Raw genomic sequence first — 23,337 nt, forward strand, 5'->3', positions numbered from 1 at the left:
TTTTTTACTTCACTTAGACAAAATAGTATAAAACTTTAACATCTACCATTTATCAGTTATCAGCTGTAACACAAAGAGAATAATCATCTTATTTGCATCCCTACTTATCATATAATGTATTTTAAAGACAATCATTTCTTCACAGAAAATGTACAATTTCACTATATTTAAATACTGCAAAGAAGTGTGTGTACAAACACCACAAAAGCCGATGAAATTGGCAGGTGATAAAGTGTTTCAGTGAGCTAGGGGGAGAGACAGCACCAACTGTATGAGGATCAACATGTTTGCTGAAGTTTCAAGAACTAAAGTTGCTTGATAAACTAGATTTCACTTTTACGACTGAAATGTAGTTACCACATTCCTATCAGTATTTTAATGCTTCCTCTGAACTCAACCTGGCCAGACGGACAAAAATTCAAGAATCGTTGCAGGCATGATCAGTGAAGGCCTTTCCACACCTTTCTTTTTCTTTTTCTAATCTCTTTCACTACCTAGCTCTCTCTCACACACATTTTGTTTGAACATGCAAACAATACGTCATTTTGTTTTTTCATCTATTTTAAGTTAGCTCACAGGAGAAACAGAGGAGAGTGTTCGTTCTGACACGCTGCTCTGAACAGCAGAGGGATTACAACACTCAGATTGAAGTATTGATCTGCTGCAGCTGCTCTTGCATGGAGGATGAAGAGAGAAGAAGAGTGAAAGAGAGAAAGACAGACACACATAGCAATGCTATCTGATTATCTAAGTGTTTTTCCACTTTACTCAAAATAGCTGCATGTCTGTTTCTTCACCTTAGAACACTTCTATGTATTTTCATACATACACGTTTTTTCTAAAAGTCATAAACATTTCAACCACAGCATCATCTGATATGATGAAAATGACGTGATAGAAATTACATTTTAAACATTGTTGAATTAAAATGACTGACTCCTTTGTCTTTCTAATCCTTTGTCTTTTTCAGCCCAATTACACAATTATATATCTATCTATCTACATATATCTATCCATCTGCATATATATATATATACCTCTATACCGCTCTCTATATATATATATTATATATATATATATACACACCTCTATATATATATACCTCTCTCTATATATATATACCTCTATACCGCTCTCTATATATATATATTATATATATATACACCTCTATATATATATATATATATATATATATATATATATATATATATATATATACAAACCTCTATATATATATACCTCTCTCTATATATATATACACCTCTATATATATATACCTATTATCAAGCCTGCATTTATTTGATCAAAAATACAGAAAAAACAGTAATATTGTGAAATATTATTACAGCCTAAAATAATAGTTTTCTATTTGAATATACTTTAAAAAAATAATTTATTCCTGTGATGCAAAGCTGAATTTTCAGCATCATTACTCCAGCCTTCATTGTCACATGTAACATCCAGTCTATCACATGATCATTTAGAAATCATTCTAATATTCTGATTTATTATGAGTGTTGGCAACAGTTCTGCTGTCTAATATATTTGATGAATAAAAGGTTAAAAAGAACTGCATTTATTAAAAAAATATAAAAAAAAAATATTCTAATAATATATTTTCTTTACTATCACTTTTTATTTTATTTTACAATTTAACACATCCTTGCTGAATAAAAGTATTGATTTTATTTAAAAAAAAAGAAAGACAAAAAATTAATGACCCCAAATTACTGACCAGTAGTGTATATTGTTATTACAAAATATTTATATTTTAAAAACATAGCTTCTTTTTTTTTTTTTTTTTTTTTTTACTTTTTATTCATCAAAGTATCCTAAAAAGGTATCACATGTTCTGAAAAAATATTTAGCAGCAGAACTTTTTACAACTTTGATAATGAATCATCATATTAACATGATTTCTAAAGGATCATGTGATAATGACCCTAAAAATTCAGCTTTGCATCACAGAAATAAATGATAATTTAAAGTGTAATACATTTAAAAACAATTATTTAAAATTTTAATAATATATCACAATATTACATTTTTTTCTGTATTTTTGATCAAATAAATGCAGGCGTGATGAGCAGAAGAAACTTCTTTCAAAAACATTAAAAATTGTAATGTTTCCAAACTTTTGGTCTATATATATATATATATATATATATATATATATATATATATATATATATATATATATATATATATATATATATATATACACATACACACATACATAAATACATACATGCATGCACATACACATACATATACATACACATTTACAATACAATCCTATTTGTAAAAATGTATAATAACTTTAAAAGAAATTAAAACTTTATTAGGGACACAAGTGTTGATCATAATGGAAACCACACCACATCTGAGGGACAGGTGTTATTGGTGTCAAAAAAATTAATAAACATTACATGATTCTTTTAAATGTATATATTTTGCTCATTGTTTAGAGCATAATTTATTTAAAATGTAATAATGAATATTTTGGGGTGTTTTTTTATATTTCAAGACTGAAAATCTTGGTCTGGAACAATGGTAAAACTAAAAAAATGTATTTATGAAAAACACACAAAATGCTGCAAAAATGAATGTTAGGCCAGTTCCCATTTTTAATGCAGACTTCACATGTGCACAGAAAACTTCATAAAGGAAAGGATTTCAAATCTGCTTATTATAAATGTTTTCAAAAATTATAATAATAATAATAATAAATCCCAGGCAGATAAAAGTTCCTGATGAAACCCCCATCTAAATGAAGCTTACTTCATCTCCATTCATTCAGTTTTTTCTTTTGTTCATGTTTGTCAAAATTTCAGAACACCGTGAATGACTATCTACAGTCGGATCTGGAGTGCGGCCCACACAGATAGAAATACTCACCAAACACTAAGACCACATTCTTCAGATATACAGAAGAACTTCATCAATGGGCTGTTATCACACTCAACCAAACAACACACATCAAAGTGCTCCGATAATACAGACACTGAGACACACAGTTGAAATCTGAAGTCGTAAGTATGGAAAATATAAATCACTTTGTTCTTTAACATCATTCGTTCAAGTCCTCACACACGTTTCTTTCAGTCCCTCATGGGCAGGGCGGACAAACACACGCACAGTGTGGTGTTTCCACACACACACGCAGATTAGATCCTTATGATGGTAGATTGAGATCTGTCAGACAGGTAGATAAGGAGCGAACCACACGCATGCACAGACGCTTTATGACTCGTTTCAGCGAGTTTTCACTGCTCCGGAAACACACATAGCCCTACAGAGAAGACCTCCCACAAAGCAGACAGAGCCAAGACTACACAACCAGACCCAACAAACAAACCACAACACAGCGTTAACACAGCGCCTAAGCAACACCAGGGACAGACTGCCTGTCATTCCAATACCTTTAAACCACTTGTTGACTTCACTAATAATCCCCAAGACACTTTCACTCAACATGAGTCAAAAATTGTTTAAACATGTTAGAGGAGCTTTAATAGATCAGAAATATATTTTATTACAGAAAAAGGACATCAGAAAATACATTTTTTTAAAACATTTCATCAGACATTTAATGATTTACAACCTCTTTTTCAGAAGTGCAAATGCACATTCTGAGGTGTACATCCAAGAGAGTAAAAATATCTGACCAGGTGACAGAAAAAAACAGAGAAAAATAGTTAACACCATGTATTTATAGTGATATAGGTTAGAGGCAGCATGAACAGTAGAAACCCAGTAATACACAATACAATAAAGACTACTCTTCTGCCACCTACTGGTGCTTTATTGCAATAATCACCAGCTTTATAAATAACTACTGCCACACAGAGGCTGACTTGTGAAGTAACCTTGTGAAGTACATTTTCCCATATTTAAACTAAATGATAAAAATCCATATTATTTGTACTACATTAACCCAAACAATTTGAATAGTTTGGATACTTTTTCCCACATTCTAGCCAAATATTCAGACGTCTTTAACTGAATTAACTAATATAGATTTGATATCAGTATGAGATGAAACCGTGTGCCCAGAAGCTAATATAAGAAAGAATGTGCAAGATGGTTTGTAGTTGAATTAACTGAATTCACTTACTCAAAATCTATTACTAAACACCATTTATCTGAAAAATAAAAATAAAAAATAATAATCGTGCATACAAACAGTAACAAAGTTTATTTTACCTCTTTTATTCAGCCTTGTCTTTTTCCACTTCCCTTTCTTTCTTGCTGTTTATCATGCTTTTACTCCAGTACATCAGGACCTGTGCCAGTATCACCGCACTGCAACAGCAGGCCACTGCATGCAACTGAGTTGAGAGAGAAAGGCCTGTGACCTTCAGAAAGAGAGAGAGATTGTATATATGAAAAGAGAAATGTTAAATGTAATGGGAAATATTAAAACAGCCAAATGTTTGCTTACAAATGGCAAATCAAACATTTCCATTTTTATAGCTCCAAAAAAAAAAATTTACAGTTCATTAAAAGTTTACCTTCTGTGATGACATAGATCAATGGCAGAGCATGTCATTATACTATGGGTTTAAAAATTGTAATAAAAAATTACAGGGAACAAAAAAGTAAAATAAAATAAATTATGCAATTGCACAAGTTTCAGACTTTGACTTTGTGTTAAATCCAACATACAATATCACTGCTTGGTAAAGTTACCAACTGTCTAATAGTACATTGACATTTGATTAATACATACAACCCTCCCTGTCTTTCCTGTATACGTTCTGCCCTGAATGTGTGTGATAATGTGTTTGTGTACTTACTAGGCACAAATTTGTACCTAGAAGTGATCTAAATCTGGCAAAATCTTCCAAAACCTTGGGAATGTCCTCATTTGTAAAAACAGCCTAATTATGAAGTAAATAGTTTTATTTGTAAATTGTGCAAATGCTGAATGTTTTCTGTTAGGTTTAGGTTACAGTATTTATAACTAGCTGTATGTTTAAAAAATGGACGTCTATGCAATGTCCCCATTTAGATGGCTAAGTAAACATGTGTGCACCTGCAGGGAACTGAAAATGCGTCCCAGAGAGCCAAGAAAGACCAGGAAAACAGAGAGCGCAGACAACTGTCCGGTGTGCCCCGATCTGAAGTTACTTCTTGCCTGGAAAAACTAAACACAAAACATAAAATACACAAGGATTTCTTTCTTTGTTTTTGAAAAGACAATGTACAGACACACATTCTCTATGCATATTTTTTTGGAGGAACTAAGACCTGTCTCACCCTGCCAGCAATAACCAGCAGCACATTCCACTCATTCAGGGTCAAAACCACTGACACAGGAGTCAAAGGTGAGGCAAGCAGGAACATAAAGCCACAGTATAGAGCAAGAAAACATACACCTGCAAGAACAACCCCAAACAAACATTCAAACAGGAACATTTACATTACAAAAAATATATATATACCTTTTTCATATAGTTTAAATCTCTCGCCTTTTTCTTTTTCTAACCTTTTATGGTTTTCCCTTGGTAATGCTGGACAAGCAAAGCCAGGACAGCAATCTGGATCAATGCAAACAAACTTTCCCCCCAGGCACTGCAGAGACACACAAAAATTCATGACATACACAGAATATATAGATATTATACACACACACACACACACACACACACATCCAGTCTGTATCCAGATCAGAGGGTCACTGCAGTCACCCGGATCCAGTACGTATCCAGACCAGATGGTGGATCAGCACCTAGAAAGGACCTCTACATCCCTGAAAGACAGCGGAGACCAGGACAACTAGAGCCCCAGATACAGATCCCCTGTAAAGACCTTGTCTCAGAGGAGCACCAGGACAAGACCACAGGAAACAGATGATTCTTCTGCACAATCTGACTTTGCTGCAGCCTGGAATTGAACTGCTGGTTTCGTCTGGTCAGAGGAGAACTGGCCCCCCAACTGAGCCTGGTTTCTCCCAAGGTTTTTTTTTCTCCATTCTGTCACCGATGGAGTTTCGGTTCCTTGCCACTGTCGCCTCTGGCTTGCTTAGTTGGGGTCACTTCTTCTACAGCGATATCGTTGACTTGATTGCAAATAAATGCACAGACACTATTTAAACTGAACAGAGATGACATCACTGAATTCAATGATGAACTGCCTTTAACTATCATTTTGCATTATTGACACACTGTTTCCCTAATGAATGTTGTTCAGTTGCTTTGACGCAATGTATTTTGTTTAAAGCGCTATATAAATAAAGGTGACACATACACACACACACACACACACATATATATATATGTATTAGAATGAATGCAAATGTTGCAAATATATTAGAATGAATGCAAAAGTTGTTTTACCCAATGGGAAAATTTTGATTGTAACAGAAGGCTGCATGAGTAGAGATGGCCAACAGCTCCAGAAAAATGGAGGTTATACACAGTCCATTAGAACTTCCAGACCAAAGAACTTTCCAAATCTGAGGGAGTGGAGCTGTTGGAAAAAGGAGATTCACACATCCTATGAAACACAGTTGCACTAGATATAAAGTAGAAAAAAAAAGTAATAACTTCAACTTTGGAGGACATGAAATATGACGTAAAACAGACTACTTACCAATAACAATCCCCACCAAAATCAATATACCCATAGTTTTACTTGAGAGAATCTTCAGACAGGGAACTAAAGACAAATACAGACAAAAACAGTAAATACATATTCTGTTATGTCTACAAAAACACTTGATACTGAAAAATAACCACCTGTAGCTAACATTAACATCCTTACAACCAGTCATCTGTAAATTGAATGTGTTAAATTGATGTTAAATGTATTGCCCACTGTAAAATGTAATTGTTTTGGAGGACATGTTTATACAAACCAGGGTATGTTTGAATATATTTACATATGTTTATTCAAGATAAAAATGTCTCTCACCGTGCATAAAGTTGAAGTGAAGGAAAAACTGGTCATAACACTTTTCTGGCATGAAGAAAGTTAGCAAAAATTCTTTCAAACGAGACATCCTCCCTTCATCAGACGTGTCCATAGCCTATGTATTCCTGTTAGTCTTTGTGTTATCTGCGCAAATCTGAAGCATGGAAGATAATGTCAATTAAACTTACTGCTTGACAGCAACAAATAACCAGTTACAGGGTTAAACTAAATAACTAGTCATTCGAAATTAAATGCGAGACTTTTGGTCGTCTTTTTCTTACGTCTAAGCAAACCACTTTTGAACTTTAAACCAATGACCTGTCAAAACATGTCTTATTTTGTGAATTCCAGCATAACGGTCTCTAGTTTGACAGCAAAGCAAGCCTCACCAATGATGTTTAAGTTTAGAGGGGCGTCTCTGGTTAGTCACTTGCAACAGCAGCTCTCTAATGATGGTTTTACCGCTACCGAAATGAGAGCCCTGTTTTCCTGGAAGTGGATTAATTAAGGTAAACTTTACAGTTTTCACAAATTGGACGTTTTGTATTTACACAAATGTTTGTCAAACGCCTTGCCATCAGCACTGGGGGCGGAGGGATGAAATAAAGGAAGATGTGTTTCTACAGGGGGCGCTCGAGGATCATTCAGCCGACTGCCCTCTTGAGGAAACCTGCTTCTTTATGGCTGCTTCTCAAACGAGGCTGCGTCCCTCCTAATTCAGTCCTTCAGAGTCTTGTAGACTAGAGTTCTTCTCGGCATTAAACTCTGGAATGAGACAGTCTAGTAAGTTACATGTATGTTCCTTACAGTGCTCCTAAAAACACAACACGCTCATTTATCTGCCAATTATGGCAATACATTTTTGGTTTTATGATTGTATTTTTGCCCATGTAGGAAATGAGCGTTTTCATTTACAAATTAAACTACGTGAATGATTAATTCTTAAACGAAACACAATAGTATTTATGATTCTAGTCTATTAATCAACCGAAATAAAATTAAATATATGTTAAATTTAAAATGCATTCCAGGAAAAATTCCATTCAACGTTGTATTGGCATGTCTAGCATTTAGCCAATCTAAAGCCAATTAGATACAAAAGTATTTAGAATGTTAAGGAAAGAGATCGAAATGAAGGGGGGAAATAAATATAAACGAAAATAAAAAATATAACCAATGATAATAGGCTAATAATAATAATAACATATAAATATTAGGGGAAAAGACCAGTTAATGGATTTACAGCCTACAGCCCAGTAGGCCAGGCCTATGGTTAATATAATAATTTAATAATGAATTATTTTCTATAACAAATAATATAATAATTTCTTTATTCAAAATAAAATATTAATACATCTCTGGTTCCTATGGTCACACAGGTTTGTTTATGCATTAAACTCATGGCGTGAAATGTTTGACGTTCTCTCAACATAGCATCCCGAGGCCACGACATGTCCTTACCTCGACAAAATGATCTCGCGGTCACTACATAATATCACATTCCCACGGGTTAATTTGACGTTCCCACAAATTAATATCTCGTGGCCACAACATATTATCACGTTCCTACGAGTTAGGCCTATTATGTCGTGGCCACGAAAAAACATAATGAACCGAGCATTTCCCCTTGGTGAGCGTGATTTCACCAAGTGCAACATGTTCCTGGATTTTCAGTTTTTCACTGTGCTATAATTAGAGATATCTTTTATGATTCTAGGCATTCCCAAAAAGTAATACACTCAGTGAGGCACTATCTTACCTAACATTCTAAACTCTTATGTCAGTTTGTTTTTTAAGTTATCAGTAAATGCAGGCCTATGTCATTTGTGGATTTCACATGTTTCTAAGATGTGCATGTTTGGCTTGAATTTTATAATGTTGTATAGACATGTTTTATAAATACAACATTTATTTTGTGGTGTATGCATATTATCAGCTGGAGATCGGGAGACAGAAGTTAGTTCTGTAGTTCAACCTATGCTGCAGGAAGACCTCTTCAAAATGTAATGATAGTGACATCCAGCTTATATATTGAAAATGAGAAAAAGCAAAGAGAAGTAAAAATAGGCTTTCAGACACTTCGAAGAAATAGCAGACACTAACCATTAATGCTTTCTTACACTTGAATGAAGCATTTCATTTGACAAGCAAGTTTTTGTCCAAGTTGTGGCTGATAGGGTGTGTCAGTCGGCATGTTTCAGTACACTGGGATTAGGGGTTTGGCAGACAGGAAAAGCCTTTAAAGGAGACAAGTTCTTGCAGTGTTTCCATGAACCTTGACTGCACCTCTTCTCAACCATAAACCCTGCTGAACATCAAAAACTAACTTGTACTGTGTGACAGACAAGATCTGTTTATCATCAGTCAACTCCTTTAATGGAAATATTATAACGTGGGAAATTTCTTGAATTAAATAAAACAGGTTTACTACAGAAGAATCATGTTAATAAACAAATAGGCTGGACAGCAACTGTCCTTTAATAATTCCTCTTTTATACTGACAAAGGAAACAGCACACAGTTTTTTAGATAACGCTATTTGCTTTACAATGTCACAGTCATGACATTTTTCTCTCACTACAGAGAGAGTCCAAAGTCCCACAGTGCATTTGCTTTACAGCACCTTGTACAAACATAATTTAGTGAATACAACACCCAGAACACTTCTCCACAGTCTGTCCTTTATTTCATGTCAGATCTGACTCAGATGTCCTGTAAGAACTGCTATGACAAACAGAATGATGTTTACAGATCCCAACAAAAATGTCATTAAATATGTATAAACATCAATGGGTTATAAGCTGAAGTTTTTAATGTCTGATGACTGTTATTGTAAAAGTTTTTTAGTCCTGTGTGAATTCCAGAGAGTTCTGGATTAAAAGGTTTTCATGTATGAACAGGTTAACACTGTACATTACAAGCACCTAAGAAACAAGAAATAATTCGATATCGTATGATTTGGATAGAGATTCTCTGGACAGGGTGTGGTTACATGAACTGGATGGGCTGGACTTACTTAACTCAGTAATAAATAACTAGCTGTGTTTATTAAAACCTCTGCACTCTAGCAGACGGACAACTTCAGAGTGTGTGTATGCGACTCCAAGACCATAACCAAACTTTTTGTCAAGCACTTTTTAGTGTCGAAATTACAGCTTTTCTCTGAGTTCAGGATCAACACTCATCTTGCAGCATGTGTACTGGAAAATGTGCGCTTTGCGTCGGGACAGGTCTGTACCCGCTAGCAGTCATCTCCATAATATGTAATATTATACTGTTTTTTCCTGGCTGGGATGTAAAGTATGCACAGAATCAACAGATTACTGAGGAGGTCAAATACATGGGAGGACTAGTTGGAGGGGGAATCCTGGTAAGTCTGACTTCATTTAACTGTAAACAAAGTAATGTTGAACTATATAAAAATTCTAATTCTGCTTATACATCATATGACAATATATATTGTATAGATATGATTCTGAGTTTAGTTTGTCAGTCACATGTTTCTATGAACAAGCTGCCTTTGTAAGAATAAGCCAAGTCTTAATTTGATTTGGGAAAGGAATGTGCAAAAAGATTGTGCCTTGTTTTATGAGAAACCATGAGATAGGGGAAGTCGTGGCCTGGTGGTTAGAGAATCGGACTCCCAATCGAAGGGTTGTGGGTTCGAGTCCCGGGCCGGCAGGAATTGTGGGTGGGGGGAGTGCATGTACAGTTCTCTCACCACCCTCAATACCACGACTTAGGTGCCCTTGAGCAAGGCACCGAACCCCCAACTGCTCCCTGGGCGCCGCAGCATAAAAAATGGCTGCCCACTGCTCCGGGTGTGTGCTCACAGTGTGTGTGTGTGCACTTCGGATGGGTTAAATGCAGAGCACAAATTCTGAGTATGGGTCACCATACTTGGCCGAATGTCACTTCACTTTTTCATAAAAAAAAATACTGATGTTTCATGGGCAATGCCTATCTTTACGAGCCAAATAGTTATTATACTACAGTAGAGAAGTATTACAGTAGTGTCACACCAAATGGAAATCAAAATGAATCCAAAGTGTGACCTTGAAACAAAAATTTATAGAATACATTTATTGTGTGTTAAAGTCAATCCAAATGGTGTCAAATGACAAAGTGATGATGATCTAGAAGAACGGTCCTCTCTCTCCTCCAGGTGCTGATTCCAGCGTTTCACATTCACCTGACTGGAAAGCAGGGTTGCTGTGCTAATCGCTGTGGGGTGAGTTTGCACCAACCCTGCCGCCAACAGACACTTTATTTTTAGTCTGAAGTTTTTCAAATATCTATAATGCTTTAGAAATTCAACTATGAAGAAGATTGTCCAAGCTCAGGAAAAGTGATGCATTTAACACCTTTAAATAGCTTGATACATACAAGTTAATCACCGAAATGTGTTTGTATTTATAATATAACCGAATACATGTGATTTGAAGAACATGTCACATGATGTGACTCATGAGACTGACATGTGGCTTGGAAAATGTGCAAATATTTGCAGAACCTCAACTGAGCAATGACACATTTGTAGAAGGTCATTTTTCGGCCATGTTGTTGAGTGTTTAGAAAATTCAGTGTCTTCAATATGACCATGTTGAAAATTTAGACAACAATTCATGCTAACTGCTTGATTGAATTAATTTATTGTATATTATGTGCTGAAATCCTTCTGATGATGCATTTTCTATTTTAGATGTTCCTGTCCATTTTATTTGCAGCAGTGGGTGTAGCTGGTGCCCTTTACAGTTTCGTAGTGGCAATGATGGGTCTAATCAATGGGCCATACTGTAAACAATACTATATTATGTGGGGAACTCCCTTCAAAAACCAGTAAGAGACAGACCTCAGCACTTGTAATGACAATCCTTACAATGTTTAGATATGTTTAAATGTGTTTTGTCTGTATCTCTCAGAGAAGAGAGTTACCTTAAAGACCATAGCAGATGGGGAACCTGCACTGAGCCAAAGAATGTGGTGGAGTTTAATGTGGGTCTGTTCTCAACACTGCTGGTGACCAGCGCTCTGCAGCTCATCCTCTGTGCCACACAGATGATCAACGGCCTCTTCGGCTGCCTCTGTGGAACCTGCAAAGAGAAAGGGGTGAGAGCAATAAGACAAACACTGCATTCGTTTTACAATAGTGGGGCCTTCTGATGTCCTTTTTCACGAGAAAAACAAAACAACAGATAACAGTGAAAATTAAAGAAATATCATACCACTTAATGTCGAGATTTAACCAGAGACACATTTCATCTGCAGCAATTTTAATTCTTTATTAATTTTCACCTTTGTTAATCTTTTATTCAATTCAACACGAGTACACTTAAACAGTATTATTACAGAACACCTAATGCTTTCCTGTCTGTTATCTACTGTCTTATCCAATAAATGTGTTTTTCTCTGACACTTTCTACTTTTATTTTGTAGCCGCTGTAATCCCTGACTGCTCCAGGAGCCAGAGATCACATCCTGGTGTCTCATATAACCAGCGTCCTCTTGTGGAAGATGCTCTCCGTTTGTTTGTGTACACTTCTTCAAATCTTGTTTTCATCTATTGGTTTGTTGCTGATGCCTTGGCTTAATACTGTTTTTCTAGTAAAAGCTTATGTACAATGACTTCCAGTGAGAATATTTTAAAGGAAAATGGCTTTAATTAATAGCATAACACTTGTTTTGTATCCATCTGTATTTTTATAGTTTAGAAATGAAATAAACATTCCAAAATATAAATAAAATCCAAACTTTTACACAGTGTGGTTGATGTTTTGTCAGACTTTAATTCACATTTGCACAATTTAATTCCCCCCAGAAATCTATGATTTTGTATCAAGTTAATTCCAATCTCTTTAACAACACAAAAAAAAAATCACAGAGCTCACATGAAATGCAATCCTGGTTTTACAAAGTTATTCAGTTCGGTAGAAAGCTGGTGTTTAACTATACAAACCTAACTCTTTCAGAACAGAATCAAATTGTAGAATATTTACAGTCAGTACATTTCGGATGCTATGTCACAAAATGTAATACTGCTATACTGTACAGCTGACTTCAAGTACATCATTTTTAAATGGTCTGACGGTCTGTCTGTGGTGTAAATGATCTACGACTGAACGTAATAAGCATATGCTCACATACAAAAACATCACACTGTCACAATGACAATCTAACATTTTTAAAGGTTTTGTTCTTTTCAAACATTTAAAATGAATACGAAATGTTACAAAGTCAAGTGAATAAGACATTATTAAGTCATCAATCGTAACCAAATGTAATGGTTAATCACATAAACACAGATTTTCTTGTTAGAACTGAAGCAATTATGATTAAAGCATTCTCCCCCTCACTTGAAATACTAAATGAAAACACAAACATACAAAGCTTATGGTTATGCTGATTAAACAAATTTAGTGTATTTCTAAAACTAGGGTTTGTTGGCAGTCAGATCATTCAGGTTTTAATGGCAAATGTTCCTTTTGTCCATAAGTATTCAAGAGAATAGCATTCAAAACTTAATTGCATAGTTCTAGTTCATTCAATGGGACTTTGCAAATTACAAAACTGGCAAAGAATACAGAGGTAGCCTGAAAATTGCATGTATATAGAGTAAATGTTTCCAATTGTAGGCATGAAGGTGTGATGGGACTAAAGTTACTAGCACAACGGAAAGGTTTTTAGACCATCAGACCTAGGTTTAGCCACATAACATAAAAAACATAAACAATTTGTTATCATTATGCTGTAAATGTTTAAATATGCTACTACAATTAACATTTTATGTTGTATACATTCACATTAATGTATTATAAACCAATGAATTAACAATATATTTATACATTAACCTAGATTAATAAATGCTTTATGATAGTTCACAATACCTGATGAACTCACTAAACAATATAACCTTACTGTAAAGTGTTATCAAAATAAATCAAAAAAGCAAAGCATCATTAAAAAAATGTGTGTTAGTGTGTGCAAACCATGACATGTTGAATGAAATACTGCAGACTTGCCATTTAAAAAGGCTCAAAATGCGACCAGAGAAATAAAAGCGCGCTGTTACAGGGTCAGCTCTCAAACTGTTCCATCATGAGTTTGCGGCTGGCTTCATAACCTAAGAACAGAGCACCGTTGGCTGGAAACGTACGGATCATTGTAGGAGTCAGACCGGAATATAAAGCCCTTACACCTAAAGAATTGGACAAAAACAAGTCAAACAGGGTTTTCACATTAATATCCATTTACAATTTTTATACAGAAAAACAGATCTTTCTCATACCTTCCGTTCTGAAGATATGCATGAAAGTCTTGAAGAAGCCTGACTGCTTGCCTGTCATCGACATGACCTGTATTCTGGATTTAACACAATCCATGGGGTAAACCACAAGCCAGAGACAAGCTCCCCCAAAACCTCCACTGAACACAATAGGAGCTACACCTACAAAACACAGACACAGCAACCTATTAAAGCTGACATGAATTAATTAATATGAACATCACACAAACATGAGCAAAGTAATGCAAACCTGAGTACTACCAGATAAACGAAAACAAATACAGAACCTACACTACCGTTCATAAGTTTGAGGGCGGTAAGATTTTAATGCTTTTGAAAACTTTTAGAAAAAGTATTTTATGCTGACCAAGGCTGCATTTATTAGATCAGAAACCAAGTAAACTGTAATATTGTGAAAAACTGTCAACAATTATTATAGTGTTTTCTATTTTAATATATTTGACATTTTCATTTATCCCAGTGATGGCAAAGCTGATGAAAACTGATGAACAGAAAAAGTAGAGCATTTATTTGAAATATTTTTCCGTAACAATATAAAAGCCTTTACTGTCACATTTAATCAATTTAATAGATCGTCACAGAAGAAAAGTACCAAATACGGTAGATATTTCTGACCCCAAACTTTTGATGGGTAAAACACTGACTTTTTACCAGAAAGAAGGGACTTCTAAAGCCTACAAGAGATATGTATTTCTCGCTATCAACTGAGCAAACTGAATGACCAGCTAGATTTAAAACAATGAGTTCTTAGATTACCGACTGATTTGAAATGTTTGTCATTGTCCTCCTAATGACTGATTCATGTATGCCATTTCAATAATACACAACAGAAAAAAATAGCAGACCAATCAATAAATGAGGAACAATGTATGCTGTTAGTCATTATGTTGTCAACACAGTTGAATCATTTTAAAGATAACATGTTTGAAACTGTAACTGTTTCCATACCTAGGTCATCCTTGCCACAGTGCATGTAATCAGCAAAGAGAGAGCGACAGACCTCATATGCTCCAAAGAAACAGAAATATCCAGGCACCTCGCGGGCAATTGTGGGGGTTAAACCCTGGAAGAACCCCGCAGGACCATCATTATGCATAATGGACTTTGTCACGGACCAAACTGTGCTGTAAAACACAAACATGCTTAATATGAGAAAAGAGGTAAATGGTATCAGGAGTAATACTAGCAAATAAAAATGTGCACATTATCCACAGAAAGGATGGCTTAATCTTTACTTCTGACTGTGGGTGATCTTGCCGGAAGCGGCCATCTCATGCATGGCCTGCATTCGGCACTTCACCAGCTCCGTGGGACATAAGACCAGAGAGGAGAAAACAGAGGCCACAGAGCCTGCACACGCTTTCTGCACGTCACTGAACAAACATGGGAAATAAGTGTTAATACATATACTTTGTTTTTTAATTACTAAAATTGTGATCATGATATGTATATAAATTACTATTCAAAAGTTTAGGGTCAGTAAGATTTACTTATATATTTAAAAAAAAAAATACTACAAGGATAAAGATTAATATAGATTAATCAGCAAAGAAACATTCAAGTTATCAAAAAGAGATTTATAAGGTTACAAAATCATGTCTATTAAAAAATACTATTCTTTTGTAAGTTTCTATTCAGTAAAGAAAAGTTTCCATCAAAGTTTCCACAAAAATATTAAGCAGCACAAAATTGATGATAATAAAAATGTTTAGTGAACACCAAATCAGTATATTAGAATTACTTCTGAAGGATCATGTGACACTGAAAACTGGGGTTTTGTCCGTTTTGCTATTACAGGAATAAATCATATTTTATAAAAATATATAACAGGGGGAAGTCTTGGCCTAGTGGTTAGAGAGTTTGACTCCTAACCTTAAGGTTGTGGGTTCGAGTCTTGGGCTGACAATACTACAACTGAGGTGCCCTTGAGCAAGGCACTGAACCCCAAACTGCTCCTCGGGCACCACAGCATAAATGGCTGCCCACTGCTCCGTGTGTGTGTGTGTGTATGTGTGTGTGTGTACTTTGGATGCAGAGCACGAATTCTGAGTACGGGTCTCCATACTTGGCTGTATATCACACTATATTCAAATAGAAAACAGTTATTTTAAATGGAAATATTTCACAATATTTCTGTTTTTACAGTATATTAATCAAATAAATGCAGCCTCTGTGATCTGATCAGAAAATTCTTATAAAACACTTAAAACAAATCTTATTGACCGCCAAACTTTTAACAGTGTTATGTTGCACAGCAATGTACACATTCTCAGGGAAATTGTTTTAGACAAAAAAAAAAACACTTTAATAAATTGTATTATTTAAAATAATTATTATATAATAATTATTTAAAATAACATCCTGAGCCATTTGAAATTCATTTATATGAACAACCCAATGGAACAATTAATCTGCAGAGAATGAATGAATTATTAAAAAAAACAAATAATTATCTACTAACTCCAATGCATAACTTTTCAATTTAGTTAATTAATAAATAAAACTACTTTAGAAGCAAAACCCTTCCATCATGCATTTATTTAAGAGCTTCCAATAAATAATTAAAACTTTTTTAGCAACTAATTATCAGATACTATTCAAACGGTACAGCATGGTGCTAGCAACTCCAAAGTCATGGCTTTGATTTCCAGGGAATGTAAACTGTATACCTTCAAAGGGTTAGTTCACCCAAAAATGAAAACTAGCCTGTGTTTTACTCACCCTTGAGGCATCCTAGGTGTATATGACTTTTTTCTTTCAGATGAATCCAATCAGAGTTTTATAAAAAATTGTCCTGGCACTTCTAAGCTCTATCATTGTATTGGGCAGGTGTTTCTGTTCAACAGTCCAAAACACGTTAAATAAAGTGTGTGCATCCATAATAAAACGTGCCTCACACGGCTCCGGGGGGTGAATGAAGGTCTCCTGTAGCGAATACATGCATATTTGTCAAAAAAATATCCATATTTCAAACATAATAAATACTTTTCTATCAAGGCTAAAGCCTTTCCGGCAGATGACGTGGTACGTCGGCATTGCATGAGTAGAGATGAACGTGGAGAGAAAACAAAAAAAACACCAGTCACGAATTAGAAGCACAAAACGAGGATTTGTAAAGAAAAATGTCAGAGGCTTTCGATATAAGCCAAGACTTGTTTTCCTTTACTAAAGTAAGGAAACTTTGCTTCCTTAAACTCGTGAGACTAGCTTTTCTCAGAGGTGCGTGCAACGCATACGTCCTACGTCATCCGCTGGAACCCCTCCACATACAACAGTCAGCAGAAATGAGAGAAAAGTGTTTATTACATTTGAAATATGGAATTATTCTGACAAAAAAACGCATGGATTCACTACAGGAGGCCTTTATTCATGCCCCAGAGCCGTGTGAGGCTGGTTTTATTAAGGATAAGCGCACTTTATTTAACTTGTTTTGGACTGTTGAACAGAAACTCCTGCCCAATATAATGATAGAGCTTAGAAGTGCCAGGACCATTTTTAATATAACTGCGACTGGATTCATCTGAAAGAAAAAATGTCATATACACCTAGGATGCCTCGAGGGGTGAGCTAAACCTTTAATGCAATGTAAGTTGCTTTAGATAAAACCATCTGCCAAAATGCATAAATGTAAATGTACTGTTCATAATACAGACAGAACTTGCCTGAGCACAGCCCCTTTCTCCTGACCAGAGATGAAGCGAACCACCTCTTGGCAAAAGCCGTAGCACATAAAGAGCACAGAGTTCTCTGCGATGTTGGCCATGAGGGCCGGTGTGGTACCTTGATACAGCCCTCGAAGGCCCACCTGTCTATATGTAGACACAAAGCAGTGCACAAAGCCTCTGTACAAAGTGGGGAATGTCTGCATTTTCACCTTAGCTGTGTCCAAAGGTTGACCACTAAATACACAAGCTGTGCCCCCTAAAGAGAAAGGAGAAGCGGGAGAACAGAAAGAGAAATTACCTTCTCTTGTTTAAAAAAAATGGACTATAGGAATGGTATCATTAGCCTTTAATCATGATTATATAAATACATTTGTCTGTGTATTGCTCTTTTTGTTTTTGCTGCAGTACAAATTTGTTTAAGGGTTATAAAGCAATGTTCTACAACTAATCCACAAACAGTATCACACACTACAATCATCCTTACACATCTATCAGCATGATCTAAGCCAGACAGAACAAGTCAGTGTCTGTGTGTGTGTCTGTGTGTGTGTGTGTGTGTGGGGGGGGGTAGGGACTGCTGAGACAATGGGTCCACAGGGGTAAGCAAAAACACACCACTCAAAGGTCTGATAAGAGCTGACAAAAGAAAGGATTTACAATGCTGACAAAGTGAACCCACACTCGATCATCATAGGGCCCAGGAAAATGTACCCGAGTGTCCCCCAGAATGACCTTGAAGTAAGGTGAAGTTACCTATAGCACCAGCAGAGAGGTCTATTATTGCCTGAACCACAGGATGAGGTGACATGATGAAAGGTGCCAAGCGCTCCAAAAAGTCCTAAATCAAAGATCTGTGCAAAAGATAAGCCAGAGAGAATAAATAAATGATTTAATCATGGTAAGTTTACTAAGCATTTTTGAAAGTAAACCATAAAACTTACCAATGAATGTGTTGCTGATTTAGTTACAGTATGATTGAAGTATAACTAAAACTTTGTACATGACTGCGTAAAGTAACATAAGCAGACAGCATGAAGCTTAATCTCAAGTTTCATGTAATAATGAAGTTCAGGGTGCCGACTGGAGAAAGTCACAAGCCACAATGACAGACCATGTGGGTTTGAAAAACTCACACAAAGCCTAGCTCTTCAACCACAGCGATTATTTTCAGTAGAAACGCCTTTATGATGCAATTTTTTTTTTTGCTGTTATGTGGCTGTCTTTTATGTGAGGCAAAATAAAGTAAGACCAAAAAACTGCTGGCTCCAGACAGACGTGTTCTCGCATCACCTGAACTGAACACTACGAACAGCGAGATTGAACATCTTAAACGTAAAACTGTGACAACGAAAAAATCACAAGCATGCCTACCTTTTTACACGAGAGCGCGTACAACGAAAATATGTAGCGAGATGAATTGATTCATGCTGGCTCCTTACTGAACTGATACATTTGCGATCAGATGAGTCATGACCTCTCGAAGGGATGTAGCGAATACTGATGCCTGGTCCTTGAACAAATCGTTCAAAGGACTCGAATCTTTACCAAACGACTCGGTCACGAACCTAACTCTCAGTATTTTTTTAACCTAACGACACAACCTAACGACTCAGCAAACAAACGATGAACTCAATGAACAGTGAATATAACACACTTTCATGGCATTTTTTCTACTTTTACCACGTGCTTCTATAGCAAACATTGTACCAGTAGTATGCTAGTAGTATACGGTTACGAATTCATCGATGACTTAGCAGAAATATGGTGCAAAACAGACGCTCACATTCAATTACAGTGAACATCCTTACGGACAATAAAACAACAAAAACGTAAAAACGCGGGTAAAATGCCACGCGGACATGTCAAAGGTCGCGTCGAGGCGTAAAAGATTCAATGAATCATTTTAAAACGAACTGTTCTAAAGAACCAACTCGCATAAATGACTCGGACTTCCCTTCACTAGAAGCGATGCAGGTTGACAGCGCAGCCTTCCCCTGGACCAGTTTATGAACGGTTCCCTTTTCCTCTTGCAATCCGATTTAGTTATCCTAAAGAAAAGTATGTGATACAGATAGACTGAAACAGATACAATTAATGAATGTTCAAACAAGTGCAAAAAGGCGCCCGGAACATTTATACCTCTCAGGCAGGCATCTGGCGGACAGTTGATTGTGCTGCACAGGGAAACGTGCATGGACGACATTGAGGTCTTCTGAGAGGGGCAATCATGTATAGAAGACTGTTAATAAATATTTATCAGGTTCGAAATGGATTAATTCATACGCAGAATACACGATTACCTTCCACAAAATGTAAAGAATGGGAGAGTTTTGCTCCTGTTATCTGGTAAGTTACAGATTTAAGATACTGACAGCTCTGATCTGGTTGAATTATGTTTACGTGTAAGTTAAAAGTCTCAGTCTGAAATTGAAATATCTCAGATATCAGAATAAAGTAGCACTTGATTAACCTGCAGAATTTTCCATTTGCGTCTAGATTATGTGTTTGCAATATATTAAATATTTAAATCTCTTCCATCTTTATTTCACCCTCTGACTTTAGCACTCTCTATTCTAATTCTGTTTTATCTATTTGTTTTTATTTAAAAACACTTGACCCTCAATCTCTTGCACTCTATTCATTTTCTACTGCTTGATTTCTTTTTATAAGCTTTTTCTATTTCTTTTCTATTCTATCTATTTTGTTATTTATAATATAAATAAAAAACAAAACAAATAAAACCCCTCGCTACATGTACTGTGTTAGGCTAAACGAGATTTGTCATGGCACTTGCATATTATTGCTCTTTTGTTGATTTTGAATTAATTTCTATTGTCCTCATTTCTATGTCACTTTGGATAAAAGTGTCTGCTAAATGTAAATGTAAATATACATTTCAGCCCATGAATAAATTCTATATTTAATTATGAAGACTCATTTGATCTAATATCTTTATTTCAGGTCCCCATGTACAACAAGACCGTTAGGAACCAGTAGCATCTCTTTTAGTGAAAATAAGGAGACTCCCACATCCCTGTCTGAAGACAAAGAAAAGAGACCAGAAGAGAATGAGGCGAAAGAAGAGGTTAACGCTGATGGGCAGAAGAGCACCGAAATGGAAGAGTGCACCAAAATTTCAAATGCGACTTTGACCTCACAGTTAGAGACCGAACCAGTGGATAAACCTGAGGACAGCAAGCAGGTGGAAAAGACAAAAAGTGGCAAGGAGAGTCTTTTGGAACTACTTGGGGCAATGAAGGTGGAGGTCACAACCGTACGCAAAATAAGACCCTCAAAGACTCCACGAATGAGTGAGAGGGCCGACCAAGAGCCCATGGAAAGCGCGCACAGCATGTTCCAGCATGCCACAGCCGAAGCTTCACAACAGCAGTGAGTTATACATATATACGTACATGCATCCACTAATTGGTAATGCTAAAACTAATATGCCTACGATGACAGCAACTTTGTATATGTATACACTAACAGCTAAATCACAAGTCTAAATCATAATTTGAGCAAACAATGCATCCACCCTGAAGTTAAATTTTTCAGTATTTTCTGTACTCTAGTGGGACCTTGAATCCAGCGCTGGTTTCTGCAGTCTCTGCCGCCGCATCCACACTCCCAAACAAACATCAGGCCGAGTCAGAGCTTCTTAAGCAGCTGAGGAAACATGAAGCTGTACCTGACACCCAGAAGAGAGCAGATGGACAGAACATAGGGTAGGGCTCAATTCTGATGTCTGTTTCCTAAATGTTTCTTATTAAACTTATTGTAAATGATACATCTAATCAGAACATCATAGTTTGATCTTCCATTGAAACAACAGACTTCTGTTGATGTGTTCTGGACTTCTCCAGTCATTAATCTGCTTAATCCTGCCCCTTTCGTACAATTCGACTACTGCTCGTGACCTACAATTTTCTCGATAGTGTTTCACTTAGGTGTACATCACAATAAGAACAAAAAAAATCACTTGCTATTTCCATGAATTTGATTGCATATAAACGCTTGTTGTGAAAGTGGTTTTATTTGTTAATAAAACTATAGAAATAAAGTGAAGCATTAGTTCATTTGTTGGAACAATTATGTGATATCATCTCAAAACTTTCAGACACATAATTGCAGATATGAAAGTCGGAAGGAGGACGAATGGCAGATCAAGCGCCAGACCTAGCAGTCAGATTCGTTTTGATGATGACGGAAAGGGATATACTCAAGACAGAGGCATTACTGGTGAACTTGATGCAGTCCGCAGAAGGTAAAAAACTTCCCTAAAATGTTCTTTTTTTTAAATACATTTTTCTACTAAACTTGTGCATTTTGTTTTAAAGAAAGAGTCCCTTCACTAGTAAGAGGTTGAACATCTTTACTGCAGGCATGGAGCAAGACACACCGTCAGATCTGGGCAAGGAAAATTTCTGTTTTTTTATACCAACACCATTCAAGTGAAACCGAGTGTATTTACTTACCATGTCCCATTCCCTGCTCTGAATTTCAGGTCCTACTCTGTGGGACATTGATCTAGCTAATCAAATTGTCCAGGCAACAAATCAAGCGCCTCGCAATGGCTTTGAGGAGATGATCCAGTGGACCAAAGAGGGCAAACTTTGGCAATATCCAATCAACAATGAGGCTGGTGAGTTCTACTGCAAGAATAGGTTGCATCTAGCTTCAGGTTTTTAAATCCTGTATTTTATCTTAAACTTTTCTTCGCGCACATCGTGCAACTTTTTCAGGCCTGGAAGAGGAGGCAAGTGTGCCCTTCCATGAGCACGTGTTCCTGGAGAAGCACCTTGATGAATCATTTCCCCGGCAGGGTCCAGTCAGGCACTTCATGGAGCTTGTAATCACAGGCCTCGCAAAGAATCACAACCTCACGGTCCAACAGAAAAAAGATCATATTGACTGGTTCAGAGACTACTTCCGACAGAAAGATGATGTTCTGAAAGAGGCTGAGGCATAAGGATGAAGACAGAAGATGCTTTTGGTTGTAACTGTCCTGAAAGCCCTAGAACCAGCAAGATCCTAAATGCTGAGATAATTTGCAAAACTTCATTAAGCAACTCGAAGTAATAACTGCATCCATTACCAGATTAAGAGACTTGAACATTGTCGTTTCTTAATGGTCAGCTGCATCATAGTAATATTCAGCCTGCTGCAAACTTTCTGATATGTGATTTACTAAAACATAACTGTTTTTCAATAAAGTCTGGATGTTGTGTATGCTGCTCATAATTCAGTTTGTTGCTTTTTCTCACAATACTTGTTCCAAAGAAGGATGAAGAATTAAAAAATAACTCCAACTTTCAATTTCTATAAGTTTATCAACATACATACAGTAAACTCAAATAAAGTGATACACTATAGCAACTTTCAGCTGTTCGATTGTTTTTATCATACCCCTATCACCAGCTCCAAACTGCTAAATGTATAGAGCTAGGAATTA

General features: G+C 36.1%; 4 protein-coding genes across 7 annotated transcripts; 2 read left to right on the forward strand and 2 right to left on the reverse strand.

The window, feature by feature from the left end:
- Window positions 1-3,551: 3,551 nt before the first annotated feature.
- Window positions 3,552-7,432, reverse strand: mpdu1a (mannose-P-dolichol utilization defect 1a). 3 transcript variants are annotated; one of them, XM_059549230.1, is made up of 9 exons: window positions 7,291-7,432; window positions 6,919-7,062; window positions 6,598-6,663; window positions 6,342-6,474; window positions 5,492-5,577; window positions 5,263-5,381; window positions 5,039-5,149; window positions 4,207-4,358; window positions 3,552-3,663 (listed from the first exon to the last, which is right to left on the reverse strand). In XM_059549230.1, the coding sequence occupies exons 2-8, from the start codon at window positions 7,028-7,030 to the stop codon at window positions 4,212-4,214; spliced, it is 774 nt and encodes a 257-aa protein (XP_059405213.1). In that variant the 5' UTR covers window positions 7,031-7,062; window positions 7,291-7,432; the 3' UTR covers window positions 3,552-3,663; window positions 4,207-4,211. The 3 variants fall into 3 exon arrangements, with proteins under 3 accessions (XP_059405213.1, XP_059405215.1, XP_059405214.1); XM_059549232.1 differs by lacking the exon at window positions 7,291-7,432 and having other exon boundaries at window positions 6,919-7,275; XM_059549231.1 differs by lacking the exon at window positions 3,552-3,663 and having other exon boundaries at window positions 4,192-4,358.
- A 2,539-nt stretch (window positions 7,433-9,971) lies between these two features.
- On the forward strand, window positions 9,972-12,673 carry LOC132141466 (transmembrane 4 L6 family member 1-like). Its single transcript, XM_059550989.1, has 5 exons — window positions 9,972-10,287; window positions 11,083-11,148; window positions 11,620-11,756; window positions 11,840-12,026; window positions 12,354-12,673. Exons 1-5 carry the CDS (start codon window positions 10,111-10,113, stop codon window positions 12,360-12,362), a joined length of 576 nt encoding a protein of 191 aa, XP_059406972.1. The 5' UTR covers window positions 9,972-10,110; the 3' UTR covers window positions 12,363-12,673.
- Window positions 12,674-13,710: 1,037 nt separating this feature from the next.
- LOC132141467 (mitochondrial ornithine transporter 1-like) lies at window positions 13,711-19,461 on the reverse strand. 2 transcript variants are annotated; one of them, XM_059550990.1, is made up of 7 exons: window positions 19,257-19,461; window positions 18,639-18,736; window positions 17,883-18,141; window positions 15,456-15,593; window positions 15,169-15,344; window positions 14,203-14,361; window positions 13,711-14,112 (listed from the first exon to the last, which is right to left on the reverse strand). In XM_059550990.1, exons 2-7 carry the CDS (start codon window positions 18,691-18,693, stop codon window positions 13,991-13,993), a joined length of 909 nt encoding a protein of 302 aa, XP_059406973.1. In that variant the 5' UTR covers window positions 18,694-18,736; window positions 19,257-19,461; the 3' UTR covers window positions 13,711-13,990. The 2 variants fall into 2 exon arrangements, with proteins under 2 accessions (XP_059406973.1, XP_059406974.1); XM_059550991.1 differs by lacking the exon at window positions 19,257-19,461 and adding an exon at window positions 19,019-19,230.
- A 544-nt stretch (window positions 19,462-20,005) lies between these two features.
- LOC132141468 (small ribosomal subunit protein mS31-like) lies at window positions 20,006-23,188 on the forward strand. Its single transcript, XM_059550992.1, has 7 exons — window positions 20,006-20,231; window positions 20,847-21,275; window positions 21,458-21,610; window positions 22,003-22,149; window positions 22,223-22,296; window positions 22,390-22,527; window positions 22,628-23,188. The coding sequence occupies exons 1-7, from the start codon at window positions 20,113-20,115 to the stop codon at window positions 22,852-22,854; spliced, it is 1,287 nt and encodes a 428-aa protein (XP_059406975.1). The 5' UTR covers window positions 20,006-20,112; the 3' UTR covers window positions 22,855-23,188.
- Window positions 23,189-23,337: the final 149 nt, after the last annotated feature.

Source organism: Carassius carassius, chromosome 5 (assembly GCF_963082965.1).
Source record: "Carassius carassius chromosome 5, fCarCar2.1, whole genome shotgun sequence".
Lineage (NCBI taxonomy): Eukaryota > Metazoa > Chordata > Actinopteri > Cypriniformes > Cyprinidae > Carassius > Carassius carassius.